Source organism: Ranitomeya imitator, chromosome 4 (assembly GCF_032444005.1).
Source record: "Ranitomeya imitator isolate aRanImi1 chromosome 4, aRanImi1.pri, whole genome shotgun sequence".
NCBI lineage: Eukaryota > Metazoa > Chordata > Amphibia > Anura > Dendrobatidae > Ranitomeya > Ranitomeya imitator.
Genome location: NC_091285.1, coordinates 619,551,449 through 619,572,609, shown reverse-complemented (window position 1 = coordinate 619,572,609; position 21,161 = coordinate 619,551,449). Strand labels below are relative to the sequence as shown.

Genomic DNA, 21,161 nt, shown 5'->3' with positions numbered 1-21,161 from the left:
ACGGACTTCAGGTGTTAGCACATACACCTCTGGCAAAAATTAAGAGACCACCGCAAAATGTTCAGTTTGTCTGATTTTTCTCTTTATAAGTATATTTTTGAGTAAAGTGTAAATTGTTCATTTATTCTATAAACCTCTGACAACATGTCTCCAAATTTCCAATCAATAATTTTTGTATTTTTTTCTGACAAAGAAAAATGGCCAAAATTAAAAAAAAAAACAAGTGCTTTCAGATCTCAAATAACGCAAAGAGAACAAGATCATAATCATTTAGAAACAACAATATTAATGTTTTATCTCAGGAAGAGTTCAGAAATCAATATTTTGTGGAATAACCATGATATTTAATCACAGCTTTCATGCGTCTTGGCATGCTTTCCACCGGTCTTTCACACTGCTTCTGGCGCAAAAATGTAAGCAGTTCTTCTTTGTTTGATGGCTTGTGACTATCCATCATCCTCTTTATTACATTCCAGAGGTTTTCAATGGGGTTCAGGTCTGGAGATTGGGCTGCCCATGACAGGGTTTTGATGTGGTGGTCTTTTAATTTTTGCCAGAGCTGTAGGACATAACATCAGTCTTAATGCTGTCCGGTGGAACTTGTTTTGTTGTTTTACATGGACAGCACTCCGATTGAAAATACATTCTTGTGAACGTACCCTTAGAAATAGAAAAACAGAATTTAAGCTGTGGTTGATCCGGCACCTGAAGGCACCTAATGTTCCTGCTTATGCTGTAATTAAAGTAGTTCACTGTATCTCCCACAGCTTGTAGCACCAGTGTTACATTGCTTTGTCTATGGGTTGCAAGGAAGAGATAGAGAATAAACTCACCTCCTTGAGGGAAGAACTGTGAGTAGATAAGCTTGAAGGTTTCCTCATCCACCAATCCACTAGGACACTCCTGAAAAGATGATAGACATGGATGATGATCGTTACTAGAATTGCACAGTGATTGGGTTATGCCTTTAACAAAAATATACTGCCCCGCATTCCAAACTAGATGTTACCGCCAAATAGTAGAATGGCCCAAAGTTTTGCTCTGCTTGAAAATAACATCAGCGATTGCTGGTGAATCGCCGCTTCTCCTCTGACTCAGTCTTTGTTGACATGGTGGCATTGGAGAAGCCCCATCTCCGAGTATTTGTATGTACTCGGAGATTTAGTTTTCATTGCGGCAGTTGAATGATTTACAGCTACTAGCCAGGCTGAGTACATGTGGGGATTGCCTGGTTGCTAGGGAATCTCCACATGTAATCAAGCTGTCTAGTAGCTGTAAATAATTCAGCTGCGGTGATGAAAACTAAATCTCCGAGCACTAACAAATACTCGGAGGTCACCTGAGCGTGCTCTGGAAAACCCGAGCAACGAGTATATTCGCTCATCACTAGCTCAGACCAAAGCTAACTGCAGTCTGTGATAAGCATGGGCAAGTGCCCTTGATATGTAACTTATCATGGTGAAATGCAGGGTTCGTGCAATGTCCCTCAACCCCGACGCGTGTTTCGCCCACACTTCTTCAGGGGGTGTATGTTTTTTATCATTTCTTTGTGTGCAATTTTTTTTAACAATAAAGATTGTCAAGTCATTTTTACTACCGTTTTTTTTGTGCTTTTTCTGATCACCTTTGACCCTTTCCATATTTGGAGGGACTTGGTGATTTGGACTGGTTTATTGTGTATTTATAGCACGAGTTTACATGGATCGTATTCCTTATTGATTTAATTAGCGCTTCTGCAGAAAGAAGAAAACCAGATATAATGTACATCGAGGTTTAAGAATAGGCAAGAACTTCAGAACAGCTGTCCACAGATGGGTAGCTTGTTCAGCAAGTAAAAGGCAGTTTTCTTCCTACTGAAGGACAGCCAGTTTACATATTGTTTCCCCATGGAACATTGCCTGTTAACTAATTCTCCGTACACCAGGTGGTTCTTCAATCTGAGAACAGCACACCCAGAGCTGCATCAACTGCATCTCATCCAGGGAACCGTCATGTGTAAACTTACCCTTAGACCATGTTCACATCAGCATTTTTTCAACATTTTTTTTCTGCATTTTTCTGCAAATTAAAAGCTGCGCTTATTAAGCACCCATAAATGCAGGTTTTAATTTGCAGAAAAATACAGAGAAAAATGCTTCAAAAACATTCATGTGAACATAGTCTTACGGTGAGTTTACACCTGCTGGTTGGCTGAAAAGCTATGGGATTTCAGAAATCTCATGTACACGCTTGGTTTTTTTTCCGCCTGACTTAAGTTGAGAACTGCAGCCTGTCAATTCTGTGAGAGTTTTTTTTCAGCGTTTTTTTTCACCCACAGAAAGGAATGAGAATGCAGCAGCATTTTTTGCATCATTTTCAAAGTGTTTTGGATGAATAAAATTAATTTTACGAAACATGTACTGTAGACAAAACACATAAAATTCACACAAAAGAAATGTGTCAAAGAGCTGTGAAAACGCTGAAAAATGGGCGCAGCGTTTTTACTGCTAAGAGTACAGGTATTGGCTGCAGAAAGAAAAAAACACAGCAAAAAGTATGAGTGTGAACATAGCCCAAGTGGGTGCAAACCACTGTCAGCTATGTGACCCATCTGGCCTAGGAAAGATATGTGAAATGCATGACAGACAACATGTGAAAGACATCATTACGGACCACATGCTCACATTTTTAAATCCTCTGTATAAAGACTGTAGCTCCTTCTTTGTGAATTTGGTGACAGCTTGCAGCTGCTCCAGTCCCTCTGGCTGGTGTCGCACTGTCGACAGCTCCAACTCACTGTCACTGCTATCTGCAAAACAGGATCACAGTGTCACACCCTAAACAGAGTACCTGCCATATTAAAGGGGCAGTCCACTACTAGGAAAACCCCTTCTGAATTCCCTATTTTTATCCCCAGTAAAATATTACGATCCTCTATTCATCTCTGGTGCTGGCGTCGTTTCAGCTGTGTCAGCATGGGCTCTTCTAGGGATTGCATGACTTATCAAGTGAAGCCTGCGACCAATCAGCACTGGCTTTATTATCCTCTCCTAAGGATGTAGTTGACATCCGTAGGAAATGAGAGAACAGCAGAAGATCTCACTTCCTCTGCATGTCTTGATTTGTTGGAAGAAGGGAAGAGTGAAGCCAATTCCGATTGGCCACAAGGATCGCATGACATAATGTCACGCAAGCCCTGGGATAGCCAGTGCCAACACAGCTGGAATGGCGCAGGCACCGGAGGTTATAAATGATTACTGATTAATGTGAACCTGTCAGTTGACACATGCTGCCCAATCGGTGAAAAAAAATCTGACAATCATCATTTTTTTTAGATAATTGGCAAGACTGCTTGCATTTTTCCCCCCCAGAAGGTAATATTACCATTACTCTCAGGTCATACTTTATTTTTTCTCAGAACATATAGCACAGATGTACTTTTTTTTTCATACATTTATTTTCACTTTGAGGAGCATAAATATAAGTCATGAGGAAAAAATGCAAAAATGATGGTCCCTCATCATCTAGCGGCAATAAACTGAAATTGTTGTATACAGTACAGTATATAGCAATTCATTAAACGTATGGAAAATAGTGTTGAATATCATAACAGAAGTCCAGCAATATGATTTTATTGACAAAGACCAAAATTGATTTTGCCCTTGAGGGGGCCACTACTGTCACCATAAACATAAACTCACCGAAAAGGACTAAAAATAAAAAAGCATCACAGAAAAAAAGGCATCATTACTTACCAACACCAGGTCCCAATGATGATTCTCTACAGCAGTGTTCCCCAAGTCTGGTCCTCAAGGGCCACCAACAGGTCATGTTTTCAGATTTTCCTTGGTATTGCACAGGTGATAATTGCATCACCTGCACAGGCAATAATTCCATCACCTGTGCAATACTAAGGAAAATCTGAAAACATGACCTGTTGGTGGCTCTTGAGGACCGGACTTGGGGAACACTGCTCTACAGGATGTAGAAGGTCTCTATGATTTAAGCGGAGGCAGCACAAGTGCAAAATACTGATGAAATAACCACTCACACTGACCATTCATGGTGGGGTGGCTGCTTAGCATTATAAATGCACAAATGGAAGAGATAAGTGTGTCTAGCTTACAGCATATCCGTCACTTCCATACTATTAGATCAGGCAAGCTGCATCATAGACATACAGTAGCTCCTAACCATCTCAAGTCAAGCATATCCTGCTGTCCCAGGAGGTCAAGGCAGTGCCCCGACTTCTACTTTGTGTCTTCAAAGACTCCTGGCCTTGTAGGCTCGCTGCCTATAACCGAATAGTGCTCAAATCATATAAGACATAACCTTTAATGAATCTCAATGTAAAAATCTCAATAAAAAATACAAATTTTTTTCAGTCAACACCCCAAAAAATGATATGGGTCTGCTATTTGGCACGAAAGGGGAGGAATATTTCACCCTAATATGTTACTATAGCCCTTCCTACCAGCGGATGTTGGCACCCTAGACCTGAACATTGGCGCCCCCGCTCGCCGTTGACCCTCCCTCCCTTTCCCTAAAGAACCCTATCCAGTTAGGGTGCACAGAAAAATATTCATAGTACCATATGCAGTAGAGTTAGTACCCAACTTCTGATATACCAGATGGTACGTGCAACATATCAGAGAGGGAGAGGAGATTGCCCAAGGGCAAAACACCAAAATCAAATAGAGTTTAGAAAAATAGGCAGATATTATAGTTGTAATATATATTCCTTTTAAAACTAGTGCTGGAAACAGTATCCTAGAGACTGCATCATAGATCATCAGCGTGCAGACACTTTTCCGATAATATCTTTATTGCACTATGGTCAGATTTCACAATATAGGTGTCAAAATAGATAATATCCCAACATATGCGTCATAGGCAATCACTGTGTCATATCTCAGTGGATATTACATTTATATTGCACATTGCCCATGGAAAAGGAACATATATCAAAAACAAGTTCCCATAACACATATAGTAAGAGAAAAAAAATCCCAAGGTGCTATTAATTGCATTCCTCAGAGGGATTAGATGGTCAATTTAGACCCTCTGTTCATTATAGTCATTCAGAAAGGTTTTATTACCCCATATAGACCAACACCAACAAATGGCATGTATGCATATTTCTCAACGCGTTTCCCCAAGGGTTGGTTCTTCAGGAGAACATAGTGGTATAGATATCCCATAAAAAGGGGGACTTATCTTGTCTATAGATCAGGGCGACAACGTGGGAATAATGCCATATTCACGTGTCAGGAGCCGATATCCGCCATCTTACTGCCTGTGGTATTAAGAAGAGGATGCTGAAGTAATTATTCAGTTCCTCTTCTGACTCGAAGGCCGGCATCTTTGGCCGGCTTCACACTTGCGAGTTTTACGGACGTAAGAGCGCAGAAACTACGTCCGTAAAACTCGCAAAAAATACGGCACAATTATTCTCTATGCCCCTGCTCCTATCTGCCGTATTTTACTGATCAGTATTATACGGCTTTCTACGGCCGTACAAAATCGCAGCATGCTGCGTTTGTCACCATACTGCGCAAAAAATACGCCAATGAAAGTCTATGGAAGCGTGAAAAATACGGATTACACACGGACAAGCAGTGTGACTTGCGAGAAATACGCAGCGCTGTTAGAGAGAAAAGCCGGTAATTCAGTGCGGTGTACAGTAAAATCACACTGACAGCTTACAGTCCAATAGGTAGAATAAATGTGTACACATAGAATAGGTATATATATATATATATACAGTGGGGCAAAAAAGTATTTAGTCAGTCAGCAATAGTGCAAGTTCCACCACTTAAAAAGATGAGAGGCGTCTGTAATTTACATCATAGGTAGACCTCAACTATGGGAGACAAACTGAGAAAAAAAATCCAGAAAATCACATTTTTATCATTTTTTTTGCATTTTATGGTGGAAAATAAGTATTTGGTCAGAAACAAACAATCAAGATTTCTGGCTCTCACAGACCTGTAACTTCTTCTTTAAGAGTCTCCTCTTTCCTCCACTCATTACCTGTAGTAATGGCACCTGTTTAAACTTGTTATCAGTATAAAAAGACACCTGTGCACACCCTCAAACAGTCTGACTCCAAACTCCACTATGGTGAAGACCAAAGAGCTGTCAAAGGACACCAGAAACAAAATTGTAGCCCTGCACCAGGCTGGGAAGACTGAATCTGCAATAGCCAACCAGCTTGGAGTGAAGAAATCAACAGTGGGAGCAATAATTAGAAAATGGAAGACATACAAGACCACTGATAATCTCCCTCGATCTGGGGCTCCACGCAAAATCCCACCCCGTGGGGTCAGAATGATCACAAGAACGGTGAGCAAAAATCCCAGAACCACGCGGGGGGACCTAGTGAATGAACTGCAGAGAGCTGGGACCAATGTAACAAGGCCTACCATAAGTAACACACTACGCCACCATGGACTCAGATCCTGCAGTGCCAGACGTGTCCCACTGCTTAAGCCAGTACATGTCCGGGCCCATCTGAAGTTTGCTAGAGAGCATTTGGATGATCCAGAGGAGTTTTGGGAGAATGTCCTATGGTCTGATGAAACCAAACTGGAACTGTTTGGTAGAAACACAACTTGTCGTGTTTGGAGGAAAAAGAATACTGAGTTGCATCCATCAAACACCATACCTACTGTAAAGCATGGTTGTGGAAACATCATGCTTTGGGGCTGTTTCTCTGCAAAGGGGCCAGGACGACTGATCCGGGTACATGAAAGAATGAATGGGGCCATGTATCGTGAGATTTTGAGTGCAAACCTCCTTCCATCAGCAAGGGCATTGAAGATGAAACGTGGCTGGGTCTTTCAACATGACAATGATCCAAAGCACACCGCCAGGGCAACGAAGGAGTGGCTTCGTAAGAAGCATTTCAAGGTCCTGGAGTGGCCTAGCCAGTCTCCAGATCTCAACCCTATACAAAACCTTTGGAGGGAGTTGAAAGTCCGTGTTGCCAAGCGAAAAGCCAAAAACATCACTGTTCTAGAGGAGATCTGCAGGGAGGAATGGGCCAACATACCAACAGTGTGTGGCAACCTTGTGAAGACTTACAGAAAACGTTTGACCTCTGTCATTGCCAACAAAGGATATATTACAAAGTATTGAGATGAAATTTTGTTTCTGACCAAATACTTATTTTCCACCATAATATGCAAATAAAATGTTAAAAAAACAGACAATGTGATTTTCTGGATTTTTTTTTCTCAGTTTGTCTCCCATAGTTGAGGTCTACCTATGATGTAAATTACAGACGCCTCTCATCTTTTTAAGTGGTGGAACTTGCACTATTGCTGACTGACTAAATACTTTTTTGCCCCACTGTATATGTCAGTAGACACATATATGTATATATATTCTTACTTCATACAGCCGCGATATAGCAAAAAGCCGGTAATTCAATTACCGGCTTTTGCTTTCTCCTTCCTAAACCCGACATGATATGAGACCTGGTTTACATACAGTAAACCATCTCATATCACCATTTTTTTTTGCATAATCCACACTACTAATGTTAGTAGTGTGTATCTGCAAAATTTGGCCGTTCTAGCTCTTAAAATAAAGGGTTAAATGGCGGAAAAAATTGGCGTGGGCTCCCGCGCAATTTTCTCCGCCAGAGTAGTAAAGCCAGTGACTGAGGGCAGATATTAATAGCCTGGAGAGGGTCCACGGTTATTGCCTCCCCCCCCTGGCTAAAAACACCTGCCCCCAGCCACCCCAGAAAAGGCACATCTGGAAGATGCGCCTATTCTGGCACTTGGCCACTCTCTTCCCATTCCCGTGTAGCGGTGGGATATGGGGTAATGAAGGGTTAATGTCACCTTGCTATTGTAAGGTGACATTAAGCCTAATTAATAATGGAGAGGCGTCAATTATGACACCTATCCATTATTAATCCAATTGAATGAAAGGGTTAAAAAAAACACACACACACATTATTAAAAATTATTTTAATGAAATAAAAACAAAGGTTGTTGTAATATTTTATTTAACGCCCAATCCAATCACTGAAGACCCTCGTGCTGTAAAAGAAAAAACATAATAAACCAACAATATACTTACCTTCCGCAGATCTGTAAAGTCCAACGATGTAAATCCTTCTGAAGGGGTTAAAACATTTTGCAGCAAGGAGTTCCGCTAATGCAGGCTGCTCCTTGCTGCAAAACCCCGGGGAATGAAGCTAAATATAGGTCAGTGATCTATATTTAGCTTCATTTGCGGTGAGGCGCCCTCTGCTGGCTGTTCATAGATCATGGGAACTTTCCTAGAAAGCCTGGGAGCTTGTCATTCAACCTCACATCTGTCATTTTCTGATCACTCCACTATTTTCCCTCACTCCTCTCATTTTGCACTCACACCTTTTCATTTTCACCTCACACCTCTCATTTTCACCTCATCACCTCAGTATATACATGTTTGTCATCTCCCTTATATATAGTATACATCTGTATGTCATCTCCTGTATATAGTATATACCTGTATGTCATCTCCCCTGTATATAGTATATACCTGCTGTGTGTCATCTCCCCTATATATAGTATATACCTGTATGTCATCTCCTCCTGTATATAGTATATACCTGTAGGTCATCTGCTCCTGTATATAGTATATACCTGTGTCATCTCCTCCTGTATATAGTATATACCTGTATGTCATCTCTTCCTGTATATATATGTACCTGTATGTCATCTCCTCCTCTATATAGTATATACCTGTGTGTCATCTCTCCTGTATATAGTATATATCTGTGTGTCATCTCCCCTGTATATAGTATATACCTGTGTGTCATCTCCTCCTGTATTAGACCTCGTTCACACATTATTTGCTCAGTATTTTTACCTCAGTATTTGTAAGCTAAATTGGCAGCCTGATAAATCCCCAGCCAACAGGAAGCCCTCCCCCCTGGCAGTATATATTAGCTCACACATACACATAATAGACAGGTCATGTGACTGACAGCTGCCGTATTTCCTATATGGTACATTTGTTGTAGTTTGTCTGCTTATTAATCAGATTTTTATTTTTGAAGGTTAATACCAGACTTGTGTGTGTTTTAGGGCGAGTTTCGTTTGTCAAGTTGTGTGTGTTGAGTTGCGTGTGGTGACATGCATGTAGCGACTTTTGTGAGATGAGTTTTGTGTGGCAACATGCGTGTAGCAACTTTTTGTGTGTCGAGTTGCATGTGACAGGTTAGTGTAGCAAGTTGTGTGCAGCAAGTTTTGCGCATGGCGAGTTTTGCGCATGGCGAGTTTTATGTGTGGTGCCTTTTGAGTATGTGCAAGTTTTGTGTGAGGCAACTTTTGCATGTGTTGCAACTTTTGTTCATGTGGCAATTTTTCCGCGTGTGCAAGTTTTGCGTGTGGCGAGTTTTCCATGAGGTCAGTTTTGCACTTGTGGCGAGTTTTGCAAGAGCCTAGTTTTTGCATGTGGCGAGTTCTGCGCGTGGCGAGTTTTGAGAGGCGACTTTTGTGTTTCGACTTTTATGTGGCGAGGTTGGTGTATTTGTGGTGAAATGTGTGCTGAGGGTAATATGTGTTCAAGCAAGTGGTAGTGTGTGGCGCATTTTGTGTGTGTGTTCATATCCCCATGTGTGGTGAGTATCACATGTCGGGGCCCCACCTTAGCAACTGTACGGTATATACTCTTTGGCGCCATCGCTCTCATTCTTTAAGTCCCCCTTGTTCACATCTGGCAGCTGTCAATTTGCCTCCTACACTTTTCCTTTCATTTTTTCCCATTATGTAGATAGGGGCAAAATTGTTTGGTGAATTGGAAAGCGCGGGGTTAAAATTTCACCTCACAACGTAGCCTATGACACTCTCAGGGTCCAGACGTGTGACTGTGCAAAATTTTGTTGCTGTAGCTGCGACGCTTCCAACACTTTTCCTTTCACTTTTTTCCCCATTATGTAGATAGGGGCAAAATTGTTTGGTGAATTGGAACGCGCGGGGTTAAAATTTCGCCTCACAATATAGCCTATGACGCTCTCGGGGTCCAGACGTGTGACTGTGCAAAATTTTGTGGCTGTAGCTGCGACGGTGCAGATGCCAATCCCGGACATACACACAAACACACACACATACACACACACACACATTCAGCTTTATATAGTAGATATATATATATATGTGTCCACTGACATATATATATAGATATATATATATATAGACAGTATATATGTTTTTATTTTTTTTTTAACACATGGATCCCTTGTATAGGCGTATGTTGGTTTGGCAAGCCTGCGATAAAAACACGCAGTACGGCTGCCATACGGATTACATACGAAGGATGCCATGCGCAAAAAACGGTGACACACCCTGCCTACGGAGGAGCTACGGACCACTATTTTCGGGACTTTTCAGCGTATTACGGCCGTAATATACGGACCGTATTTGCATTCGCTGAGTGTGACGCCGGCCTTAAGAGCAGATTATGGGTTGGAAATGTGGAGCGCCCCCAGACACAGGGCCACAAGTCACTCGGTACCGGTCCTTTCTGCTCGGTTACACGGTCGTCACGGTGGCTGGACCCGGTCGTGACCCTGCTAAAGGGCGTCCAATAAAGGTTTTGGTACAGTCTGTCAGGGGTTCGTGACGCCACCTGTGGTGTTCGGTCAGGGTGACCGACGCTGCTTTGGGGTCCGCTGGGGTGATGGAATGGCAGCTGGATGGTATACCTTCCCACAGGTGAAGTAAATCCCCAGGGCTTCCCAGTAAGGTGGATGGTGATGGTGTGAGGTGCAGGCAATAACGAGGACACAAGGTTGCAGTCTCTTTACCTTTTTTTACTGAAGGCTTCAATATACTCAGTCCAGAGCACGTTCAACCGGGCTATCAGAGACCGGCCGGTCCGATGGGCACATCCAGAGTTTCCTTTGCAGATGGAAATTGTTGCCTACCAATAGCGCCTGTGTGTTGTAGTCCTACCCTGCTGAGCATTCGGAATAGTCCTCACAACTGCTGTTCTCTTTCATTCGTTCTCTACAGCTTTCTCTCTCTCTCGTTCTTTGGTTCCAGATGTTGCTAGTTTCTAACGTCCCCCAGGTATGTTTTGGCTAGGACGCCACCCGTTTGACGGGAAGGCTTGGAGGTCTTCCGGGACCCTAGAGACGCCCCTCTCCCAATGTTGACCCCTATGTCTTCGTAGGTGTAGAAGGTAGACAGCCAACCTATAATTAACTGTCCAGCGGAATTTGAAGTAAGGCCTGAAGTCAGTTACTCCTACGGTGATCCGGCCACCGACTACGCGCCTCAGTAAGATGTTACCTTCCTCTCTCGGCACGACTCTTACTGGCTCTCCTTTGTGCTGATCTCGTTTACACTGTTCCACAATATTCTTCCCTTCTTGTATCTTTCTTAGGATACCGCCGCAGGGTGTGCAGGCGCGGTTCCGTTACGTTCTGTTCTGTTCGCTAGGCGCCTGCCAGGTTCCCACGCCTGACAGGGACCCCCCTGTGCCTTCTCCCTGCAACACCCCCTGTTCCAACCCAGTCAGCTTCTGACTAACTTCCTCCCCAGCCCCTAGTTTTACCAGTGTGAGGAGTGGCCCAATAAATAAAGCCTTTTTCTCCCCCTAGTGGCCGGAGTGTGAAGTGTAATGTGTTCTGGTGATACCTGGTCAGGAGAACTCTTTAGTGCCATCAGACGTACTGCTGCTCCCCTTAGTGGCAGAGCGCTATACTGCAACGACCAGGTCTCTGGGGCGCTGCAAATGTATTGGCCAAGTGTTATCTTTTTTTAGCTTTGTTCTGTATATGTTTTTAATAAATATATAATAAATTGGATGTTACCCATGAGGGTTGCTGGAATACCCTCTCCTTGTACAGTAATTAGTAAGGCTATGTAGGAAGGGTTCCACTGGTATCACAGATATCCATCTCACATGTTGTAAGCATAGCTAATACTCATGTTCCCCCAAAACAAGCCATGTTGGATATGGTTCTTGGTTTAAATCCGCCAATGCGGTTCCAAAGATATGGTCTTTTTTATTTACTGCCAATTCTTATGGTATTTAATAAGGAGGCGTGGCTCACAGAGTACTTATGCAGAGCAGCCTTCGACACCGCCCACAAGGATCTTGTGAGCCATGCCCCCTTGATGAGAACCAAACAAAGCAGCCATAAATAAAAAGGCCCATATATCTGTAACCGTATGGCGAACTTTAAAAAAAAGGGATTACTCAAGCTACAGTAATCTAATCTAAAGTAATATAAAATTGGCAACTCTCAAGATAACAAAGAATTTGTGAAGGTGTTCAGCAGACCAAGGATTGGTACTGATCCGATAATGCAGTTTTTTATGTCTTTACCTCCCAAAGTTCTATTTTTGCTGGTTATTGACTTATAAAAGCCCTCTGTATAGGGCGCCCTACGATGCATAAAATTACCCACATACCAACACTGACTCATCTTGACGGCCCTATAATCTTTCCATTTCAGGGTATCCAATTTATTACCAACATAACACATTTTTATCTCAGCTTCATTAAGTTTCTTTGTTTCCATAACATCTGTGTGTAGTTTGGTCCTGGAAGACTTGTCCATAGACTGATATGATGTTATACACTGCTCAAAAAAATAAAGGGAACACTTAAACAACAGAATATAACTCCAAGTAAATCAAACTTCTGTGAAATCAAACTGTCCACTTAGGAAGCAACACTGTTTGACAATCAATTTCACATGCTGTTGTGCAAATGGAATAGACAACAGATGGAAATTATTGGCAATTTTCAAGACGTACTCAATAAAGGAGTGGTTCTGCAGGTGGGGACCACAGACCACATCTCAGTACTAATGCTTTCTGGCTAAGGTTTTGTTCACTTTTGAATGTTGTGCTATCACACTCGTGGTAGCATGAGACGGACTCTACAACCCACACAAGTGGCTCAGGTAATGCCGCTCATCCAGGATGGCACATCAATGCGAGCTGTGGCAAGAAGGTTTGCTGTGTCTGTTAGCGTTTTGTCCAGAGGCTGGAGGCGCTACCAGGAGACAGGCCAGTACACGAGGAGATGTAGAGGGGACCGTAGGAAGGCACCAACCTAGCAGCAGGACCGCTACATCAGCCTTTGTGCAAGGATGAACAGGAAGAGCACTCCCAGAGCCCTGCAAAATTACCTCCAGCAGCCAACAAATGTGCATGTGTCTGCACAAACGGTTAGAAACTGACTCCATGAGGATGGTAGGAGTGCCCAACGTCCACAGATGGGGGTTGTGCTCACAGCCCAACACTGTGCAGGACACTTGGCATTTGCCACAGAACACCAGGATTGGCAAATGCGCCACTGGCGCCCTGTGCTCTTCACAGATGAAAGCATGTTCACACTGAGCACATGTGACAGACGTGAAAGGGTCTGGAGACGCCGTGGAGAGCGATCTGCTGCCTGCAACATCCTTCAGCATGACCAGTTTGGCAGTGGGTCAGTAATGGTGTGGGGTGGCATTTCTTTGGAGGGCCGCACAGCCTTCCATGTGCTCGCCAGATGTAGCCTGACTGCCATTAGGTACAGAGATGAGATCCTCAGACCCCTTGTGAGACCATATGCTGGTGCGGTTGGCCCTGGGTTCCCCTAATGCAGGACAGTGCCAGACCACATGTGGCTGGAGTGTGTCAGCAGTTCCTGCAAGATGAAGGCATTGAACCTATGGACTGGCCCGCCTGTTTCCCTGACCAGAATCCGCCGCCTCATCAGGAACATGCCCAGGCATTGTAGGGAGGTCATACAGGCATTTGGTGGCCACACACCACAAAAATCAGAATCATTTTTATTATACAATGGATGCTATAAAAACAGGCCACCATCAGGGCAATACTGCCCTTACTGGCGTTTGGGGCCCGGCAAGCAGAGGGAGCCCGCAGCGGGCCCCTTCTTCTGTGCTCAACGGGCCCTAGCAGCAGGATGTTGCCAGCTCAGTAACTGATCGTGTGTCAACAGGCGCGTTCAGTTAAAATCTTTTGCCGTGCAGTAGATTCCTCCCGCACGGCAATAGTTAACAGCCACCAGTCAATCACAGGCCAGCAGCTGATGTCAGCGCGCACATTGCCGGTGTATGACGTCACTGTCATGAAGGTTCACACCTCAGATGAATGAAATTGACACCGCTGGACCTCAACCAGGTAAGGAGATTTTTTTTTGTAAAGCCACACTATGGGGGTGCCTTATACTACCATGGGGGGGTGCATTATACTGCTATGGGGGTGTATTGTACTACTATGAGGGTGCATTATACTAGTATGGAGTGCATTATACTACCACGGGGGACAGTCATACTATTATGGGGGAGAATTATACTACTATGGGGTGCATTATACTACTATGGGGTGTATTATACGGCTATGGGGGTACGTTATACTGCTATGGGGATGTACTGTTATGGGGTGCATTATACTGTTATGGGGCACATTATACTACTATGGGGGTGCATTATACTGCTATGGGGTGCATTATACTACTATGAGGGTGCATTATACTGCTATATATGACTATTGGGATGCAATATACTACTGTGGGGGTGCATTATACTGTTATGGGGCGCATTATACTACAATGGGGGTGCATTATACGGTTATGTGGATGCATTATACTACTATTGGGGTGCATTATACTGCTATATATGGCTACGGGGGTGCATTATACTGCCTTGGGGGGTACATTATACTACTATGGGGGTGCATTACACTACTTTATATGACTATGGGGGTGCATTATACTACTATGGGAGTGCATTATACTGTTATGGGGTGCATTATACTACTATGGGATGCATTATACTACTATGGGGGTGCATTATACTGCTATGGGGCTGCATTATACTACTATGGGGATGCATTATACTACTATGTGGGAGCATTATACTGCTATATATGACTATTGGGATGCATTATACTCCTGTGGGGTGCATTATACTGTTAAGAGGGTGCATTATACTGCTATGGGGCTGCATTATACTACTATGGGGATGCATTATACTACTATGTGGGAGCATTATGCTGCTATATATAGCTATGGGGGTGCATTATACTACTATGAGGTGCATTATACTACTATGGGGTGCATTATACTGCCTTGGGGGTGCATTATACTGCGATGGGGTGCATTATAATGCCAAGGGGTTGCATTATACTGCTATGAGTCTGCATTATACTGCTATGGGGTGCATTATACTACTATACATAGTAACATAGTAACATAGTTAGTAAGGCCGAAAAAAGACATTTGTCCATCCAGTTCAGCCTATATTCCATCATAATAAATACCCAGATCTACGTCCTTCTACAGAACCTAATAATTGTATGATACAATATTGTTCTGCTCCAGGAAGACATCCAGGCCTCTCTTGAACCCCTCGACTGAGTTCGCCATCACCACCTCCTCAGGCAAGCAATTCCAGATTCTCACTGCCCTAACAGTAAAGAATCCTCTTCTATGTTGGTGGAAAAACCTTCTCTCCTCCAGACGCAAAGAATGCCCCCTTGTGCCCGTCACCTTCCTTGGTATAAACAGATCCTCAGCGAGATATTTGTATTGTCCCCTTATATACTTATACATGGTTATTAGATCGCCCCTCAGTCGTCTTTTTTCTAGACTAAATAATCCTAATTTCGCTAATCTATCTGGGTATTGTAGTTCTCCCATCCCCTTTATTAATTTTGTTGCCCTCCTTTGTACTCTCTCTAGTTCCATTATATCCTTCCTGAGCACCGGTGCCCAAAACTGGACACAGTACTCCATGTGCGGTCTAACTAGGGATTTGTACAGAGGCAGTATAATGCTCTCATCATGTGTATCCAGACCTCTTTTAATGCACCCCATGATCCTGTTTGCCTTGGCAGCTGCTGCCTGGCACTGGCTGCTCCAGGTAAGTTTATCATTAACTAGGATCCCCAAGTCCTTCTCCCTGTCAGATTTACCCAGTGGTTTCCCGTTCAGTGTGTAATGGTGATATTGATTCCCTCTTCCGATGTGTATAACCTTACATTTATCATTGTTAAACCTCATCTGCCACCTTTCAGCCCAAGTTTCCAACTTATCCAGATCCATCTGTAGCAGAATACTATCTTCTCTTGTATTAACTGCTTTACATAGTTTTGTATCATCTGCAAATATCGATATTTTACTGTGTAAACCTTCTACCAGATCATTAATGAATATGTTGAAGAGAACAGGTCCCAATACTGACCCCTGCGGTACCCCACTGGTCACAGCGACCCAGTTAGAGACTATACCATTTATAACCACCCTCTGCTTTCTATCACTAAGCCAGTTACTAACCCATTTACACACATTTTCCCCCAGACCAAGCATTCTCATTTTGTGTACCAACCTCTTGTGCGGCACGGTATCAAACGCTTTGGAAAAATCGAGATATACCACGTCCAATGACTCACCGTGGTCCAGCCTATAGCTTACCTCTTCATAAAAACTGATTAGATTGGTTTGACAGGAGCGATTTCTCATAAACCCATGCTGATATGGAGTTAAACAGTTATTCTCATTGAGATAATCCAGAATAACATCCCTCAGAAACCCTTCAAATATTTTACCAACAATAGAGGTTAGACTTACTGGCCTATAATTTCCAGGTTCACTTTTAGAGCCCTTTTTGAATATTGGCACCACATTTGCTATGCGCCAGTCCTGCGGAACAGACCCTGTCGCTATAGAGTCCCTAAAAATAAGAAATAATGGTTTATCTATTACATTACTTAGTTCTCTTAGTACTCGTGGGTGTATGCCATCCGGACCCGGAGATTTATCTATTTTAATCTTATTTAGCCGGTTTCGCACCTCTTCTTGGGTTAGATTGGTGACCCTTAATATAGGGTTTTCATTGTTTCTTGGGATTTCACCTAGCATTTCATTTTCCACCATGAATACCGTGGAGAAGAAGGTGTTTAATATGTTAGCTTTTTCCTCGTCATCTACAACCATTCTTTCCTCACTATTTTTTAAGGGGCCTACATTTTCAGTTTTTATTCTTTTACTATTGATATAGTTGAAGAGCAGTTTGGGATTAGTTTTACTCTCCTTAGCAATGTGCTTCTCTGTTTCCTTTTTGGCAGCTTTAATTAGTTTTTTAGATAAAGTATTTTTCTCCCTATAGTTTTTTAGAGCTTCAATGGTGCCATCCTGCTTTAGTAGTGCAAATGCTTTCTTTTTACTGTTAATTGCCTGTCTTACTTCTTTGTTTAGCCACATTGGGTTTTTCCTATTTCTAGTCCTTTTATTCCCACAAGGTATAAACCGCTTACACTGCCTATTTAGGATGTTCTTAAACATTTCCCATTTATTATCTGTATTCTCATTTCTGAGGATATTGTCCCAGTCTACCAGATTAAGGGCATCTCTAAGCTGTTCAAACTTTGCCTTCCTAAAGTTCAATGTTTTTGTGACTCCCTGACAAGTCCCCCTAGTGAAAGACAGGTGAAACTGCACAATATTGTGGTCGCTATTTCCTAAATGCCCAACCACCTGCAGATTTGTTATTCTGTCAGGTCTATTAGATAGTATTAGGTCTAAAAGTGCTGCTCCTCTGGTTGGATTCTGCACCAATTGTGAAAGATAATTTTTCTTGGTTATTAGCAGAAACCTGTTGCCTTTATGGGTTTCACAGGTTTCTGTTTCCCAGTTAATATCCGGGTAGTTAAAGTCCCCCATAACCAGGACCTCATTATGGGTTGCAGCTTCATCTATCTGCTTTAGAAGTAGACTTTCCATGCTTTCTGTTATATTTGGGGGTTTGTAACAGACCCCAATGAGAATTTTGTTACCATTTTTCCCTCCATGAATTTCAACCCATATGGACTCGACATCCTCATTCCCTTCGCTAATATCCTCCCTTAAAGTGGACTTTAGACAAGACTTTACATAGAGACAAACCCCTCCTCCTCTCCGATTTTTACGATCCTTTCTAAACAGACTGTAACCCTGTAAGTTAACTGCCCAGTCATAGCTTTCATCTAACCATGTCTCGGTTATTCCCACTATGTCAAAGTTACCTGTAGATATTTCTGCTTCTAGTTCTTCCATCTTGTTTGTCAGGCTTCTGGCGTTTGCGAGCATGCAGTTTAGAGGATTTTGTTTTGTTCCAATCTCCTCACTGTGGATTGTTTTAGAAATGTTCTTACCTCCCTTCTGAGTATGTTTTCCTGGGTCGTCTTTGTTCGAGTCTAATGCTTTTCTTCCCGTCCCCTCTTCTTCTAGTTTAACGCCCTCCTGATGAGTGTAGCGAGTCTTCTGGCGAATGTGTGTTTCCCAGGTTTGTTGAGGTGTAGTCCGTCTCTGGCGAGGAGTCCATCATACCAGTAATTCACACCGTGGTCCAGGAATCCAAATCCTTGTTGTCTGCACCATCGTCTTAGCCAGTTGTTTGCATCAAGGATCCTGTTCCATCTCCTGGTGCCATGCCCGTCTACTGGAAGGATAGAAGAAAAAACTACCTGTGCATCCAGTTCCTTTACTTTCTTCCCCAACTCTTCAAAGTCCTTGCAGATTGTCGGTAGGTCCTTCCTTGCCGTGTCATTGGTGCCAACATGTATCAGAAGAAATGGGTGGACGTCCTTGGAGCTGAAGAGCTTTGGTATCCTATCGGTCACATCCTTGATCATCGCACCTGGAAGGCAGCATACTTCTCTTGCAGTTATGTCCGGTCTGCAGATGGCTGCTTCTGTGCCTCTCAGTAGTGAGTCTCCCACCACCACCACTCTTCGTTGCTTCTTGGCTGTACTTTTTGCTGTCACTTGTTGCTGTGTGCCCTTTTCTTTTTTGCTTGCTGGTATTGCTTCATTCTTAGGTGTGCCATCTTCATCCTCTACAAAGATTTGATATCGGTTCTTCAGTTGTGTGGTTGGTGATTTCTCCATGGTCTTCTTGCTTCTTTTGGTCACATGCTTCCACTCATCTGCTTTTGGAGGTTCTCTGACACTTTTTGCACCTTCTGTGACCAGTAGAGATGCTTCTGTTCTGTCTAGAAAGTCTTCATTCTCTTTGATGAGTTTCAAAGTTGCTATTCTTTCTTCCAGACCCCGCACCTTTTCTTCTAAAAGGGCCACTAGTCTACACTTCTGACAGGTGAAATTGGATTCTTCTTCTGGTCGATCTGTGAACATGTAGCACATGCTGCAGCTCACCATGTAGGTTGTCACATCTGCCATGTTGCTCCTAGATCCTGCTGACTTGCTGTGTGTTTTCCTTCTTGTGTAATCTACTCAGCCAAGCTCTCTTGCAATAATGTCCTACAGGCAAAAATTTGCGCGCCGTAAGGCGCGCGGTTTGGTGATGCTTTCGAAGCAGCTGGTCCCGGCTGTACCCAACGATCTTCTAGCTTAGGGAGACTTCGCTTCTCCCAGAAGGCACCTGGAATATGCAAATTAGCCTCCTGAAGCTTGAATCCCTGGTTTGGTGATGCTTTCAAAGCAGCTGGTCCCGGCTGTACCCAACGATCTTCTAGCTTAGGGAGACTTCGCTTCTCCCAGAAGGCACCTGGAATATGCAAATTAGCCTCCTGAAGCTTGAATCCCTGGTTTGGTGATGCTTTCGAAGCAGCTGGTCCCGGCTGTACCCAACGATCTTCTAGCTTAGAGAGACTTCGCTTCTCCCAGAAGGCACCTGGAATATGCAAATTAGCCTCCTGAAGCTTGAATCCCTGGTTTGGTGATGCTTTCGAAGCAGCTGGTCCCGGCTGTACCCAACGATCTTCTAGCTTAGGGAGACTTCGCTTCTCCCAGAAGGCACCTGGAATATGCAAATTAGCCTCCTGAAGCTTGAATCCCTGGTTTCAAAAGTGAATTCCCATACCGGGAGTCGAACCCGGGCCGCCTGGGTGAAAACCAGGAATCCTAACCGCTAGACCATATGGGAATAGATTACTATAGGGCTGCATTATACTATATATGACTATGGGGTGCATTATACTCCTATGGGGATGCATTTTACTACTATATATGACTATGGGATGTAATATACTTTTATGGATGACTATGGGGGCAATATGGAGAGACATGGGGGCAGTATGGAGAGACATGAGACAGAATGGTAGGACACGTGGGATCCAAAATGGTAGGACACGTGGGATCCAAAATGGGACGACATGTGGAGTCCAAAATGTGGGATATTATTACTGTAGGGGCTAATTAAAGGATTTTTTTTAGGATACTGTTTTCAGTGTTGGGGAGTAGTGGTCCTGTTACTGTGCAGGGCGACACGGCCGTTTTTTTCTCTATCTGATGTAGTGTAGAGGTTGGGGAAAAATTAGGGAATGTGCTCTAGATAACTGTGTTGTTTTCTGCAGAGAGTCCTTGCTGGAAGAAGTGATAGTGGTTAGTTTTTTGCTACACGTCAGTGACTCTGTCTAATGTGTTTTAAGCCTGCACATCCAGTCAGAGAACAAAGTAATGCAGTTTACCTCATTAGAGTCAATGGCCATGTGGGGTTATGTCTGAACAACATTTTTTCAGCTGCCACTGATATGTGACCTAAACGCAGTGTGAACTGTGTTGTTATTTAGTTATCTTTCTGGTGTTGTCCAGTCATAGCTGACAATATCTGACTATATAGGGGCACACCTTTTTGACAAACTGAGCAGTAACACCCACCTATCCATATATTAATGAATATGAATGATAAGACCAAAACTTTTTCTCCACTCATGGTTAGTGGTCGGGTGAAGCCATTTATTGTCAAACTACTGTGGTTTCTCTTTTAAAATCATAATCACAACCCAAAACATCCAAATGACCCTGATCAAAAGTTCACATACCCTGGTGATTTTGGCCTGATAACATGCACATAAGTTGACACAAATGGGTTTGAATGGCTACTAAAGGTAACATCCTCATCTGTGACCTGTTTGCTTGTAATCATTGTGTGTGCGTAAAAGCTTTCTTTCATCCAGCCACTGACTTTTCTGGATTGTGAGTCATGGGGAAAGCAAAAGAATTGTCAATGAATCTACAGAAAAAGGTAGTTGAACTATATAAAACAGGAAAGGGATACAAAACGATATCAAGGAATTGATAATGCCAGTCAGCAGTGTTCAGACTGTGATTAACAAAAGGAAAATCAGGGGCTCTGTAAAAACAAAACCACGGTCAGGTAGACCAACAAAAAATCTGGTCCACAACTGCCAGGAAAATTGTTCGGGATGCAAA

General features: G+C 43.1%; 1 protein-coding gene and 1 non-coding gene across 5 annotated transcripts in view; both read right to left on the bottom strand.

Annotated features, from left to right (window-relative positions):
- KCNIP3 (potassium voltage-gated channel interacting protein 3) overlaps nt 1–21,161 on the bottom strand; it is a 248,460-nt gene that overhangs the window by 33,205 nt on the left and 194,094 nt on the right. For all 4 annotated transcript variants that reach the window (XM_069766599.1, XM_069766598.1, XM_069766601.1 and 1 more), the window contains 2 exons: nt 2,664–2,788; nt 834–903 (listed from right to left, as the gene is read on the bottom strand). In XM_069766599.1, the coding sequence (XP_069622700.1) occupies nt 834–903; nt 2,664–2,788 (195 nt within the window). The remainder of the gene's footprint in view (nt 1–833; nt 904–2,663; nt 2,789–21,161) is intronic.
- TRNAE-UUC (transfer RNA glutamic acid (anticodon UUC)) lies at nt 19,801–19,872 on the bottom strand. Its single transcript has one exon. It is a non-coding gene; the product is annotated as a tRNA-Glu (tRNA).